The sequence below is a fragment of the Tetrao urogallus genome, assembly GCF_951394365.1.
Source record: "Tetrao urogallus genome assembly, chromosome: 17".
NCBI lineage: Eukaryota > Metazoa > Chordata > Aves > Galliformes > Phasianidae > Tetrao > Tetrao urogallus.
Genome location: NC_136830.1, coordinates 2572591 through 2586521, shown reverse-complemented (window position 1 = coordinate 2586521; position 13931 = coordinate 2572591). Strand labels below are relative to the sequence as shown.

Genomic DNA, 13931 nt, shown 5'->3' with positions numbered 1-13931 from the left:
TGTAGTAATGCTTCACTTTAAAAATCAGGGTTGAAGATAAGTCAAGATAAATGATCAGGAGACTATTCCTGTTTTTAAACTGTAGGTAACTGGGGTCCTCATCTTGTTGTTGTACGGAGCTGTAACATACTGAAATGGGAGCTGGAGTTGAAACGCTGGTGCCCAGGGTTGAAGATTCTTCTGTACTTTGGCAGCCAAAGAGAACTAAGGGCAAAGAGACAGGTATTGTATTTTGCAATTCTTAGACCGTTATGCTTTTCATTTTAGATGACTTTTAACCTTTATTTCTGTGTGCTCCTTCCACCTTGATGGGGTATGAAAAGCTTTTAGGACTACAAGTTACTTTACAAGAAGACTTGCATGTAATGCTTCTAGGTTTGTAAAGCATCTCTGTAATCCCTTGGTATTGATGAACGCATTCAGTACTTAATCTGCTTTCTGAACAGACTGCAATGTAAGGCTCTCTTACAATTCTTTGGGTCAGAGTATAGTGAAGATGTAGCAGGATGTAAGATACCAGAGCGTTCCGCCTCAACTTCTGTCTTGTCACTTCTTCCCTCTTCTGTAGGAATGGTCAGAACCCAACAGCTTTAATGTGTGTATCACTTCCTACAAGCAGCTGTTCAAAGGCCACCCAGCGTTTATGAAAATGCGATGGAAATACTTAATAGTAGATGAGATGCAGCAAATTAAGAACATGACTGAGAAACACTGGGAAGCGCTTTTCAGTCTGCGCAGGTATGGAACAGAGCATTATTTTGGTGCTGGCAGTGGCTTTTTCCTTTCTTAACATCTCATGAGTTTTCTGTTTTTAAAAAAAAAAACAAAAAACAAAAACCTCTAAGAATACTGTGGTCTGTCTGAATTCCCCTACCCTTTAGCAGTACTCAGCTGTAGAGATATCTGTGCTTGAAACAGTGTGAATACAGAGAAATGCTCAGGATCCTTTAGTGGTCTCTGCTGTAACAATAGCACTCCTCTTAGCTGATAATCCATGCTTCAAGAGAGGTTCTCTTGTATGTTCTTGTATTCTGCTTTGAGGAAGCTAGTTTGATGGTATATTCAAGATTAAAAAGATAAATTATTCTAGATTGAACGTAGTTAGCACTGCTTATTTCAGGCAGACCTAAAGCTACAGTATTTGAACATGGGTCACATTTTTATGGTGATGCTATGTTGCTTAAAAGTGTTCTTTTGCTATTCACAGCCAGCATCGCTTGCTTCTGATAGACACTCCTTTGCATAACACACTGATGGAGTTGTGGACCATGGTGCACTTCCTGATTCCAGGAATTTCCAGACCTTATCTAGATTTTCCTGTAAAAGCACCTAATGAGGAGAACCAGGATTATTGCCATAAACTGGTCATCAGGTTACACAGGGTACGTTGTCATTTTTTTTAATCTGTCCTTCTACAGTAGTTGTATTGAAGGCTGTTGTGAAAATAAGGAAGAAAGGAAAAGATAAGGTTTAGCTCTTGCTTTTTGGCCTTTCTTATTACTTTGGTCAGTTCAGACAGAAGAAAGTCCAGCTGGAAGCAGGATTTTCTGCTACTGTGAAAGAGGGGATGTTTGTTTTAAAAGCATAAGGCTCAGGTTTTGAAGCATAACGTGCAGAAATCAAAGAACAGGTAACGTTTGTACAGCAGTGTGCTTTCAGCTTGTGGCTTATGAGGCTTATCATGTAAAATATATTGGGTGTAAATGAGTTTAGCTTCTTGTTGTAAAACCATCTTTGAAGTGAGAAGTTCTTAGTTCAATTCTGAAATGTTTCAGATGATTCAGCCGTTTATTTTGCGAAGATCAAAGAGAGATGTTGAAAAGCAGCTAACAAAGAAATACGAGCATGTGCTGAAGTGCCGTCTGTCTAGTCGGCAGAAAGCGATGTATGAAGATGTCATATTGCAACCAGGGTAAGGGGTTAAAATGGAATTAAAGACGCTGTCATTTTTGGTGCTAAAGCAAGATGATATGGTTAGGAAGTCACGGCTGGAATTATTTTTCTGGATGACCAACAGAATGGTTTTTCTACGTGACCGTGGAGTAGAATGAGATTTTGGTGTGAGCTCCAATGACGCTCGGTGTTGCTGCGAGCCTTATGAAAAATGCCTGCTTTCACATCCACGACCTAAAATTCAAATAGTAATTGGTCAGTTCTGCCTCTGTTTTAAGATTTTTCTCAAATGTGTGGTTCTGTGTTATCTAAAACCCAAAACGTGTCTGCCTTTACCCTCGGTTGCTTGTGCTGTAATACCAAGTGGTTATTGTTGGGTAGTACAGACATAACACAAAGGAATTCTGAGGATAGGGATACAAGGTTGTAGCTGACTTCAGGGTAGCACTGGTGCCTAAACATCGTGTTTCCAAATTGATTTTTCCTGTAGTGCTGTTTTGAGTGCTTTAGAAACACTTAAAGTCTAAGGTTGTGCTAAGGATTTTGAATAAGATACTGTGCTACGCGTTCTCTTCTGATTCATGGACATCTTCTTGTGTCTTTATAAAAGCTGTGATGAAATTGATGTGTTTCTGTATATCTTACTTGGTAGAACTCAAGAGGCCCTCAAAAGTGGACATTTCATCAGTGTCCTGCATGTCCTGATGCAGCTGCAAAGGATCTGTAATCACCCAGATCTGATAAACCCCCGGCTTTCGAGTACTTCATATGTATCAGAAATGCTGGAATATAGAACTGCATCTCTTGTACTGAGTGCCCTAGAAAGGGATATTTGGAAGGTGAGTGGAATAGTTAACTCCTCTTTGAGTGCTCTTGGAAAATACCAGTATTTATGTAGGTCACTCTGGAACTAAAACCTCCTGTTAATTTCTGTGGAAACCACAACAGTACAGAGAGCACAATAACACTGTTTGGTAGAGCAAATTCTTAGCTGCACAACACTGTTTTCACCACTGTTAGCAGATCAGCATGGCTTGTCTTTCACACTGCTGTAGCCATGGCTCAAATGCACACTCACTGCCTCCCTGTGTTGGCATCTGCTGTTTGGTCTCCAAAAACAGTCAGTGAGTGCCGATGAATGTTTTCAGGTAGTTTTGACTAATGAACAAATTCTTTAAAGTTATTATTTCATATCAAAAAGTAAAATGTAGAAAACGATTTCAGCATAGAACACAGAGTAACTGACTGTCAGTGCCATCATATAAAATAATGAATCTACTTTTATGATATCCTTAGGAATCAGACCTCTCTCTTTTTGATCTCATTGGAATGGAAAACAAAATGACTCACTATGAGGCACAAATGTTGCCAAAACAGAAAGTTACTAGAAAGTTGATTGAAGAAATCTACAGCTCTCCTCCACCACCAGCTAGGCCTAACCCAGTGAAGCTCAAACCAAGCAGGTATGTGCACGTCTTCCTTGCAGCTAGAATTACAGGGAGCAACATGTAGATCTGTTGCTGTGTTTCTGTCTACATATTTAGTCATGTGATTCACATAACGCCTCAGGCTTTGCTTTGTATTTTTGTAATTTTTCTTGTTTACCTTTGGAAGTAGGGAATCCATTTAAATAGGGATTTTTTAGGCATACAACTCTAGTTGAAGTTTTTTTTTTTTTATCAACTTCCTGAAGTTTTTACTTGACCAGAGTATGGATTTTATTCTTGAGGTTCTTATCTGACAAGAAGCATTGTTTTATGTCTTAGTTGGGAAATCTTTCTTTGAGCCTATTGGCTGTGCTTACAGTGTTAGCTGTGCTTGCAGTTAAAAGAGACATAAGTTCTGTCAGTAACAAAATTTCCCTCACGGCAGTAGTGATCTCCATGTTATGTGGAAGTGTTTTTCTGATGAAAAGGCCTGATGACATGCTGGCGTCTCTCTGAAAGTGATACAAGAGCCCCATTCATTTTCTAGATTTGGAGCTGGAGAGTTGAACTTGCGAGCTGTAATTCTGCTGCTTCTTGCATCTGACTGGATGCATGGCAAGAAAAGTGGTTTTATTTCTTACATTTTGCAAACTGAGTGTATGGGATTTCTGTAAGTGAGGTCTGCTAGGTATTGAGTCTTGCCAGCTTCACCTACCTTTGTGAGCAAGAGATGAGTAACTCTAGGATCAGTTTATACTTTCCCCAGTGACAGGACTTATTTTTTAAGAGCCAAATTATGATTTTCCTGTGGCCTTCGACTTCTCATCTTCTTTTCAGGTTGTTCCAGCCAGTTCAGTATGGGCAGAAACCAGAGGGCAGGACTGTAGTTTTTCCGAGCACTCAGGTACAACGCACGGTGACCACAGCAACAGTAACTCAGCAGGGACAAGTACGGGGAAGATCACCCATAGCTACAGTGTCCTCAAATCAAGGTAAGAGAGTTTTAGGGCTTTGCTGATCACGTAGACTTCTAAACACTGGTACAGCCTGGTAATAGAACTCTTTCCTCTAGCTTAATGGTCTAGAATACTAATGGCTTAAAAATACCAACAAACTAATTGCCAGTAAACTTCCCCACTAGTTTTCTATGATATGATCTGTCAGTGTAATGCAAAACTAAGCTTTGTGAAACCTAACTGATAGCGCGTGGAGTAAATATGGCGTAGTGGTATTTAAAACCTGATCACATGTAACATTCTGTCAAACCTGGGAGTTTACAGTGCATTTGTGTATTTATTTAACCTTTAGACAATGCTTACTGAATAAATGATGTCGTAAAAGTAGGATGGAGGCACGGCTAGAAATCCCAGTCTGTAAGGAAAAGCCGTTCCTGTAGCTGTTTTAATATCCTGTTGGAAGGTTTCTTTTCAATGCAGGTTGTTTAAAGCAGTGGAGTTAAAACCTCTAACAGCTTGCACAAACAAACCTTATTGATTGCAGCTGCAGCAGCACAGTTTCAGACAACTCAGGCTTCCACCAGTGCTCCAAGACACCAGCCCGCAGCGACCTTCACCACAGCAACTAGCACAGCCCATCCTGTGAAACAGCGGGGCCAGACCGCAGCACAGGCCTCCCAGCTGGGCCAGGCCCAGCCACAGCCCCCCCCGCACACCATCCAACAGAGTGTGCTGCCTCAGAGGCTGGTCCTCACCTCCCAGGCCCAGGCACGGTTGCCTAGTAAGTGGCCTCCCCTTTCGAGGTTTCTCCCACCTTTTAACTACAACGAGGTTAAGTTACTAGGCACCCTAAAATGTGTACAGAAATCGTTGTTTTTTTTCACTCTTCTGATTAGCCTTGCTCAGTATGTTGCTTTTGACCAAGGAAAATCGAAAATTGGATAAGAAACAATAGAATTGCTGTGGACATACATTAGCGGTGTCAACTTAATCTCCTATTTCTGCATGTTTCTTCTGCTGGCAAGATTTCCTTCAGACCAAACGTTTTAGCTCTATCCTAATTGTTCCTTTCGTATTAAACACTAATCCATCTGCTAAAGGCCTCTCACAGAGAGGAGCGTCGCAACTGTTAGGCAGAGAAAAGCAATGAGGCTTTGCTTTAAGGTTGGATGTGCACTGCCTATTAGCATGTGTGTAGAGTAGAGCACTGATGTATTAATTTATCTCTGGGGTAACGCGCTGCCTTTACAAAAGCTAAAATCTCACAACGGTCTTTTCTCAAGATCATAAAACTTAATGCTTACATGCCTCCAACCATTCTGCATTTAAAACACAAAAAGCTTGGTCCTCATCACTTTACAGCTTTTTGGTTTGTCTAAGTGCAGATTGCTTGAAATATGAATTAATCCAAAATTTGCTGATGAAACCTATTTTTAATGTGTATTTATATTGCTACATGCATAGCAAGTTTTTGTGTCTTCCTTTATGCTCTTGAAAAGGCAGTGGAAATCACTTCAATGTCTATACTTGTCCTGTTACAAAGTGTCACATGAGTTTTCAGGTCGCTCTTATGTCTTTGCTAAGAAAGTGACAGCTTCTAAAATGTTGATGTTCTTAGCTTTTAAACAATCAGCTTTTTTCCAGTTTGTCCAACAAATACAGAAAGCAATACCTGCTTAACTTCTATATGACACTTTTGATGCACTGAGTATAATTATGCATGGAAGGTGCTTCGGCACCAGTGTACTAACCAAAGCTTAAAATTGTGAGCGTTGAACGGCTCTCCTCCCACTTTGTTTTTCCTAATGCTTGTTTCCCTCCTTGACAGGTGGTGAGGTAGTAAAAATAGCGCAGCTGGCTTCCATAGCAGGAGCGCAAGGCAGAATTGCTCAGCCAGAGACCCCTGTAACACTGCAGTTCCAAGGCAACAAGTTTACTTTGTCACATAGTCAACTTCGTCAGCTCACTGCAGGGCAGCCTTTGCAGTTACAAGGTATCTATTCCAAAACAGTGAGTTTTCATTACTTAGAACGCTGGATTTTGACACAGACAGCACATCCCTTGTGGCTGTACCTTGAGATCTTTGCCCCTACTGCGTTTATTGTCCTTGTCTGCCTTTTTGCTGTGTGACACAATTAGGAGCTAGCTCTGTTTTGGAGATTAAATGTGAAAGGCATGGTTACACTCCTTTACAATACTGTACTTGAAGATTTTATTATTGAACTTGCTTTAACACATGCAGTACAGCTAAAGTAAGGTGAGATTATTTCAAATAAGCTACCCAATGAGTGGCAGAAACAGACAAAACTGAGGATGTTCTTCAGTTGTTCTGAAGTGGTGTAAATATCTCTTGTGAATTATTGTTACCCTGATCTGAATGCCCTACTTACACTTTTGTTCTCACATTTACCCTCTTGGTGGCATGGATCACCATATTCAGGAGAACCTGAAATCTTTTGCTGTGGCTAATAAATAGATGAAACCCTGAGTGGGGGTTTCGTCCAAACTCCATGTAAAGTAGCTAGAACCAGAGCAATAGTGATACCCTGAATATATAAAACTCCTGTTTTATAAAACTATAAAGGCTTCGTTAATAATCTCTGGCAGGAGACAAGGATGATCACTCCTGGTAGAGATGATAGAATTTTAAATAGATGTTAAATTTTCTCCCCATGTGTTTATGGCATGACTTGAAGTAGTTTGTAGCAGCATGTCACGGAGTTGACCAGATCAATCTATGTTGTGACAGGGGCAACAGGCCTCTGCCCTCCCCCCCACCCCAGTCCCACAAAAATGGGAAGGAAGGAAGGGAGGAAAAGAGCAGCGGCAGCAATCTATGGAGGAAAACTTATTTTGCTATAATATCAGAATACAAGCTAACACAATATATACAATTTAATTGAAATTGAGATTAATAAATCAGACAAGATGAGAGAGAGAGAGAGTTCCTGGGACCGAGTCAAACCTGAACAGCTTGGAATGGCTAGGAAAGCACCTTCAGCACCCACTGCAAGGCAGCAGGAGAGCGCCCCTCACCCGGAAGGGCCAGATCCCGTGACTGCTGTAATGTACAGGGATAGGAACCTGGGACTGGGGCAGTGACACTTTAATGCCCCGTACACTACATGATGTTCTGATGTGGAATACTGAAACCCAAAAACAAAAAACATAGAACCATGACACGGCAGTATCTTTTGGTACAGAACTGTATTGGTCCTTTTAAATTCCTCCAGTCTAATGTTTTTAAAAATCCTTCATTGCAGGAAGTGTTCTTCAGATAGTTTCAGCACCGGGTCAGCAGTATTTGAGACCTCAGGGTCCTGTTGTCATGCAGACAGTTTCCCAAGCTGGAACTGTTCAGAATGCTCTGAATGCTTTAGGAAACCAGCATCAAGCTGGAGTGCCGACTTCCACAGCAGTAACACAGCAAGGTATGCCTTCTAGCTTAAGAAATGTGTCTAAACATTCAATTACTAACATCATAAATTAATAAATACTCCAAAGTTTTGAACTCGCCTCTTTCAGTTGAGTTCAGAAGCAGGTTTTCATAATTATGAAAGAAATCCTTCTGACAAATGATACGTGAGTGATGTGTACTGAAGTTTTAGTCAAGTCATCTTCAGAACTTAGAAGAGCTTGAAACTGAATTAAATGTGTAGATTTTTCTTTATCAAATAAGTCTTAAGTCAGACTTTTGTGGGAAGAAGCAAGTTTGAAATACTTTGTTTCTATTTTCAAAGAGAGGTCAGGGTGATTATTGTTCTGTACTATGTAGAATGTCTGGTGCTCCTCTACTTCTCCATACTGATTTTCTGATTTTCTTTGCCTTTATCTATCCAAGCCACTCTTTTTCCTTTCACTCTGTAAAGTCTGTTTAAATATTTGGTGCCTTGCTGCAAATGTGATCAGTGCCGTGCCTTAAAACATAACCAAGATGTTGATCAACAGAGAAATTGCAGTCTAGGATGTACTTATGGCATTAACAGCAGGTTGTTAAATGATGGTAAATGCAATGCTGGGAGTTTGTTCCTTGGAAATTGCCGTCTGCTGTAAATTTCTGTGGAGATGAGCCATTCACTTAAAACAGGCTGTTTATTGCTTCTATTTGTGTCCTAATGTGCCCTCCAAACTCATATTTTGAGACTGTGAGGACTAGGTGTCTCATCACAAAAAAAGAGAGTATCTTCAGCAGTCTCCCAGTTGTTGGGAGGTAAAGGATTTCTGTCATAATTTAGAAGATCTGTGGCTCAAATGTTCCATCCTCCAGCTTGGATAATGCTACAGGAGCTCCTAATGTGACCATAGCTGACAACAGAAATTGATCATTCAGAATATAAGATTTCTACAAAATCTCATGATGACAAAAAGAGAAGTATGTTAAAAGTAATAATAAATATTATTTTCAAGTGTTGAAACTTCTCACTTTTCATCTTTGGAGGAAGTTGTAAAGCATATTGAAAATACTTATTTTGACTTCCTACATTTTGGATAAAATGCTAAATCAGTTGCTTGGAGTGACTGGAAACTAATTGCTGAGCTGGTTTAGCTGTGTAATAAAATTGGATGTATGCTGGATATTCCCTTAGGGTTGTTTGTGTCTACTAAAAATGTGCTTTCACCTCTGCTTATTCCTCAGTCTGTTCTTAACATAAGAGCTGCTCCTGCTTGTTAGCGTGCATTGGGTTAGTCCGTGGTGCCTGGGCTCACCAGTACATGCTGCTGACTGCAGGGCTGTGCAGCTATGAAATGTCCATGTGCTGAAAATAACAAATGAAAGCAGTCTTGGAAGAATAAATGTATAAACACAAGGTTTATCCTCAGTTTGTATTCCAGGTAGAACCGCAGTTCCTAATTTGTCATCTGGTGACATGGGAGCAGTGTTAAAAACAGCACCTACGCATGGGCAGTCACAGGTATGTCGCTTCTGTTTTCTTATGGAAACAGAACTTTTCAGGCTTCGTACTAAGCTGTAATTTAGAACACTGGAATTAATCAGGAACTTTCATTATCAAAAACTCAAGGGAAAAAAAAAAAACCCTCTCTGTGTTAGTGTTTTAGATTGACAACTTGATATATTTTCCTTTATAGTCCATCCTTTAAAATGCGATGCATACATCTCCACGGCAGCTGACAGATTCTTATAGCTGTTACATATTCATACATTCCTTTATTGTAATTCTGTAGTCGTGATCAGATTTTGTCTTTGGAACACAAAGACAATTGGGCAAAGTTCTCAAGATTTCTAATCTTGACACTTTATAAAAAAGATCCTCAAGCAACCTGTAAAACACCGGGGAACGTTGAACAAATTGTAAGGAACTGCGACTTCTTTACGTGAATGCAATTAGTCAAGTGTTTGAAATGTAATGTTTTTCATAATGACGCTTTTTCACATATGAGAATGTACTTTAATGAAAGCAAGACACTGATCTGAAATGGAATAGACTTTTTATGGTTGAATTTAAATGCGATCTTCAGTTTTTATTTGAAACTTCACCTTGTTGTAGTTGACTGAAGCAGTTAGAATTGACCATGTTAGCAGGGTGAGACACAAGTGACAGATCCTGATAGCTTCATTCTGAAGAACTTCAAACTTTTAAGGAATTGTTGTAAGCAGCAAATATTTTTTTTCAACCTTCCTTGGCAAAGGAAACATATGAGGAAAAGAACCGACTTCTGAAGGAGCGCCTGGACAGAATATTCCACGGCAACGAGCGCCGCTGTTCAAGGGCTCCGGTGTATGGCAGTGACTTGCTGAGTATTTGTTCGCTGACTGGTGGAAGGAGGCCATCCCAGGTGTCCTCCTATGGGGGCAGCAGTTGGAGGTGGGCTGGCTTTGTCAACTGCTGCCTTTCCAGTGCCTCTGGAGGCCCCAGTGATCCACTGCATGAAATGATCCAGACTTTGGTTCGGGAGCAAGAATCTGTAAAGGATGTTATTGACAGGTAATGTGTGACTCTGTCCTTGTAGGGCTTCGCTACATTTAGATATTACTTAATCTGTCCTTTTCAGAATTCTGAAGCCTTATTTCTGATCATAAGCTTGGTTGTTTAGATTGATTGATTTAGCAGTAAATGATTTGCAGGATTCAGGAAGCCATCCCTTTGGTTTGTTTTAGGATCTTGGTAACAAAGTTGTTTGCTCCCTTGTTCCTAATTTCAGACTCAAATTCAGCTGACCACATGTCAATTCATGTTCTCATGGTTTGGGTTTAGTTTTGACTTCTTGCCATTAGCCATCCACAAGGCACATTAAGGCACAGAGATGCAGATGGAAACTTAGCTAAAGCTGGCACTTAGTGGATTGTGTGCAGAGCAAATAACTGTTTCTAGAGACACAGAATGCAGTCAGAAGAACTCAACTAAAAGTATTTAAAAAAAAGTTTGGTGTTACAAATGTTTCTTGTGTTTGAACTCCAGTCACTGGATACAATAGCCACAAAACAAACACTGTATCAGAATCTGTTATCAGAACAGATGAAACAAAACCAAGGTAAAGGGATGGAGAGAATATTAACATTCCTAAGATTTGCAGCACTTCCTAAGTCAGTTCAACAAAGTGTGCACTGTAGAGCAAAACTGCGCTGCTGACAGGCTGGAAATTATTGATCTTTTTGCGTGTAGCTTCACAACCTGCTATTCACACTTGAAAATGCTTTCCACAGGGCTCTCTTCGTATTGCCAGCTGCAGTTGCTGCTCCCCCATGCTTGTATGTAGCAAACCCTCCCCCTTCGTACAGTCACAGACTGAAAGTCCTCAAACATAGTCTGAAGCAGAAGGCAGCTCCACACTTACATCAGTTGCAGCGGATTACAACTCCACAATTGCTGCAGTTCCCTGACCTCCGCCTGGTGCAGTATGACTCAGGTAAAGGTGGACACTGAGTGCTAACACTTCGTAATTTCCTGTTGTGCAGCAGTGGTACGTCTAAATGAAAGCATTACTCTTTCTTTTAAATATAGGAAAACTAGAAGCTCTTGCTGTCTTGCTTCAGAAGTTGAAATCCGAAGGGCGCCGCGTGCTGATTTTATCACAGATGATTCTAATGTTGGACATACTGGAATTGTTCCTGAATTTCCATTTCCTCACGTTTGTGAGGATTGATGAATATGCTAACCATGAACAACGGCAGGTAAGTGTGTGCTAACAGTTGTCTGCTGGTACCACAGCATGCTGCACAGGCTTCTATGTGCTACAGCAGTGGAAAGAAATTTGCACTGTTTCTTTGAAACGTTGGCTTTTTCCTAATTAGGCTAATGAGTTTGCTTTGGCTTTTTTTTGTGGTGTGTGACTGGCTTTTATTCCTTCTACGTAGGAGCTGATGAAAAGCTTCAACAGAGACAAGCGCATTTTCTGTGCCATCCTTTCCTCTCACAGTCGTTCCACCGGTGTCAATCTTGTTGAAGCAGACACTGTTGTGTTCTATGACAATGATCTAAATCCAGTGATGGATGCAAAGGCACAGGAGTGGTGTGACAGAATTGGGAGATGTAAAGATATCCACATATACAGGTGATTAGTGACGTTACAGATTAATGAGCTGTGTTTAATGTGTTTAATGTAAGGTCATCCCAGATAAGGCTACGTAATCTGAAAGAAAGTGGAAACAGTGCTGAAAACCACCTCATTTTAATACCCTCTCACTGCTTTGTCATGTGATAACACAGTCTGTCTTAACACCACGTCTAATTGTAGGAATCACGTACAAATTTTCTGGATGCTACCATACCTTATGTTACGTTTTTTTTGTTTTCCCTAACACTGGTTGTTAAAAGAAAGCTTTAAAGCAAAACAGGTAGCGTCTGTTTTGTTCAAGCATGCAAGCATCACTGCATTTCAGTAGTTCAGTGTTACTGAATGGCAATTCCTCTCCTTGCTTCTGAAAGCTATTTTGGAAACGACTTAACCAATTTCTGTTCTTTTATTTCACTTCTTAGACTTGTCAGTGGTAATTCTGTAGAAGAGAAGCTGTTGAAAAATGGCACAAAGGATTTGATCAGAGAAGTAGCAGCTCAGGGAAATGACTATTCAATGGCCTTTTTAACACAAGTAAGTTATTAATATTGAATATTAAAATATGTTCAAACACCAGTGTTGCAGTGTTAAGTTCAGACTCTTGTTGGAGTAAGAGCAACACTGCTAGAAATGTATTTGGGGTGGTAAATGTCGTAGTTACTGTGATTGCCTGAACTTAGGTGTTAATATTTGGGAGATTGTGCCGTTACCTGCTCTTGCTCCCTTACTTGAAAGGCATCAGTTTCAATTTCAACAACTTTGAAAAAGCTAAAATACGAAGTTAAAAGTATTTGGTGAGATAAACTGAAGGTGCAGAGGATGGTGACTGCACTGACCAAGCTAGTCCGTCCCTTTCTGACACTGGTGATGTTGTGATGTAGAACGTTCGGGTGCGTTTCTCACTGACTTGTAAATTGCCTGATGACACTTCATTCTGCTGTGTGTTCCTACAAGAGAAAATTACAGAAAATAGCGAAGAGAAAAAGGATGATTTTCCAGAAGTGATAGATAGTACGCAGTTTATAAGGTCACTGGAAACTAAGTTTATTCAAAGTAATATAAAAAACTGGAATGGTCCTGAAAGCTGAATAATGCTTGTTTTTCCTTCCAATTACCAAGCAAACAATTCAGGAGTTGTTTGAGGTTCATTCTCCTATGGAGGATTCTGGATTTAGAGTGAAAGCAGAAGAGTTTGTCGTACTTTCTCAAGAGCCATCTCCAGCAGAAACCATTTCACCCAAAGTTGCAAGACCATTCATAGAGGTAATTATTAACCCAAATTAAAGATGCAACTGTAGGACATTAGTATTTAATGGCTGCCTTATCCTTCTGGGGAGGTGGGGGTGAACTCTGCCAGTTGGTTTTCTGTTGGTTTTACGTTGTTTTGACAGTCAATTTTCCTCCTAACTGGGTCCCTTTGGTTGTAGTGCAAGTTGTAAGCTTTCATGGGACTGTTGCTTAAGGAGCAATTTATTGCAGAAGTTTTTGTTGGACTACAGTGAAATCCTTACAAGGGTTTCTTTCCATGTTTTTGAAGTATTAATTACTTTAAAAATGTCTTTCTGAAAGGCCCTCAACAGTATTGAACGAGAGAATGAAGAGCCAGATGATCGCATGCAAGAAATAAGATCTGAGTCAAGCATCGAAGCTTTGGTCTCAGAGCTCTGTGAATCAAAATACAATGAGGAACCCTCACCACTGCAGGAGTTGGTTGCTGTTGTGGATCAGGTATTGTGACTTTTTCCATGAATGTTTAGTTAAAAGAAATGTTTAGTTCAAATATTTCAATTTCCTTGTAGTTTTGCCTTCAAACAACTTTGTTTTCAATTGGTTTGATACTTCATTGAATGGGGAAAGTCCTGCTGACTTGAGCTGTTATGCCATCAGAAAAGAGATCTGTTTAAAGGAGTGCTTTGATGCATTTTCCTTTATGTTGATTATTTGTAATACTAACTTCTTTCTTCCTTAATGTGTTCTCTCAGCTGACTCCAATTGAGAAGTATGCTTTGAACTATTTAGAGCTCTTCCATGTTTCAGTTGATGAGAATGAACCACGATTGAATGAGGTAAAATGATAAATATTTCTACTTCACCTTGTCGTTTCCTAATGTGTACAATGAGGGTTAATATTTCCAGTGTG

General features: G+C 40.1%; 1 protein-coding gene across 1 annotated transcript in view; it reads left to right on the top strand.

Moving 5' to 3' along the window:
• The window catches only part of EP400 (E1A binding protein p400), a gene marked incomplete at both ends in the record, with an annotated part of 43764 nt that overhangs the window by 17163 nt on the left and 12670 nt on the right, over positions 1-13931 (top strand). Inside the window, 19 exons of the mRNA XM_079543631.1 lie at positions 86-222; positions 569-738; positions 1208-1382; positions 1776-1912; positions 2546-2732; positions 3190-3356; positions 4158-4312; positions 4821-5057; positions 6105-6269; positions 7540-7707; positions 9098-9189; positions 9926-10221; positions 10941-11143; positions 11239-11408; positions 11592-11788; positions 12214-12325; positions 12911-13054; positions 13361-13519; positions 13774-13857. Coding sequence (XP_079399757.1) covers positions 86-222; positions 569-738; positions 1208-1382; positions 1776-1912; positions 2546-2732; positions 3190-3356; positions 4158-4312; positions 4821-5057; positions 6105-6269; positions 7540-7707; positions 9098-9189; positions 9926-10221; positions 10941-11143; positions 11239-11408; positions 11592-11788; positions 12214-12325; positions 12911-13054; positions 13361-13519; positions 13774-13857 — 3155 coding nt within the window. The remainder of the gene's footprint in view (positions 1-85; positions 223-568; positions 739-1207; positions 1383-1775; positions 1913-2545; positions 2733-3189; positions 3357-4157; positions 4313-4820; positions 5058-6104; positions 6270-7539; positions 7708-9097; positions 9190-9925; positions 10222-10940; positions 11144-11238; positions 11409-11591; positions 11789-12213; positions 12326-12910; positions 13055-13360; positions 13520-13773; positions 13858-13931) is intronic.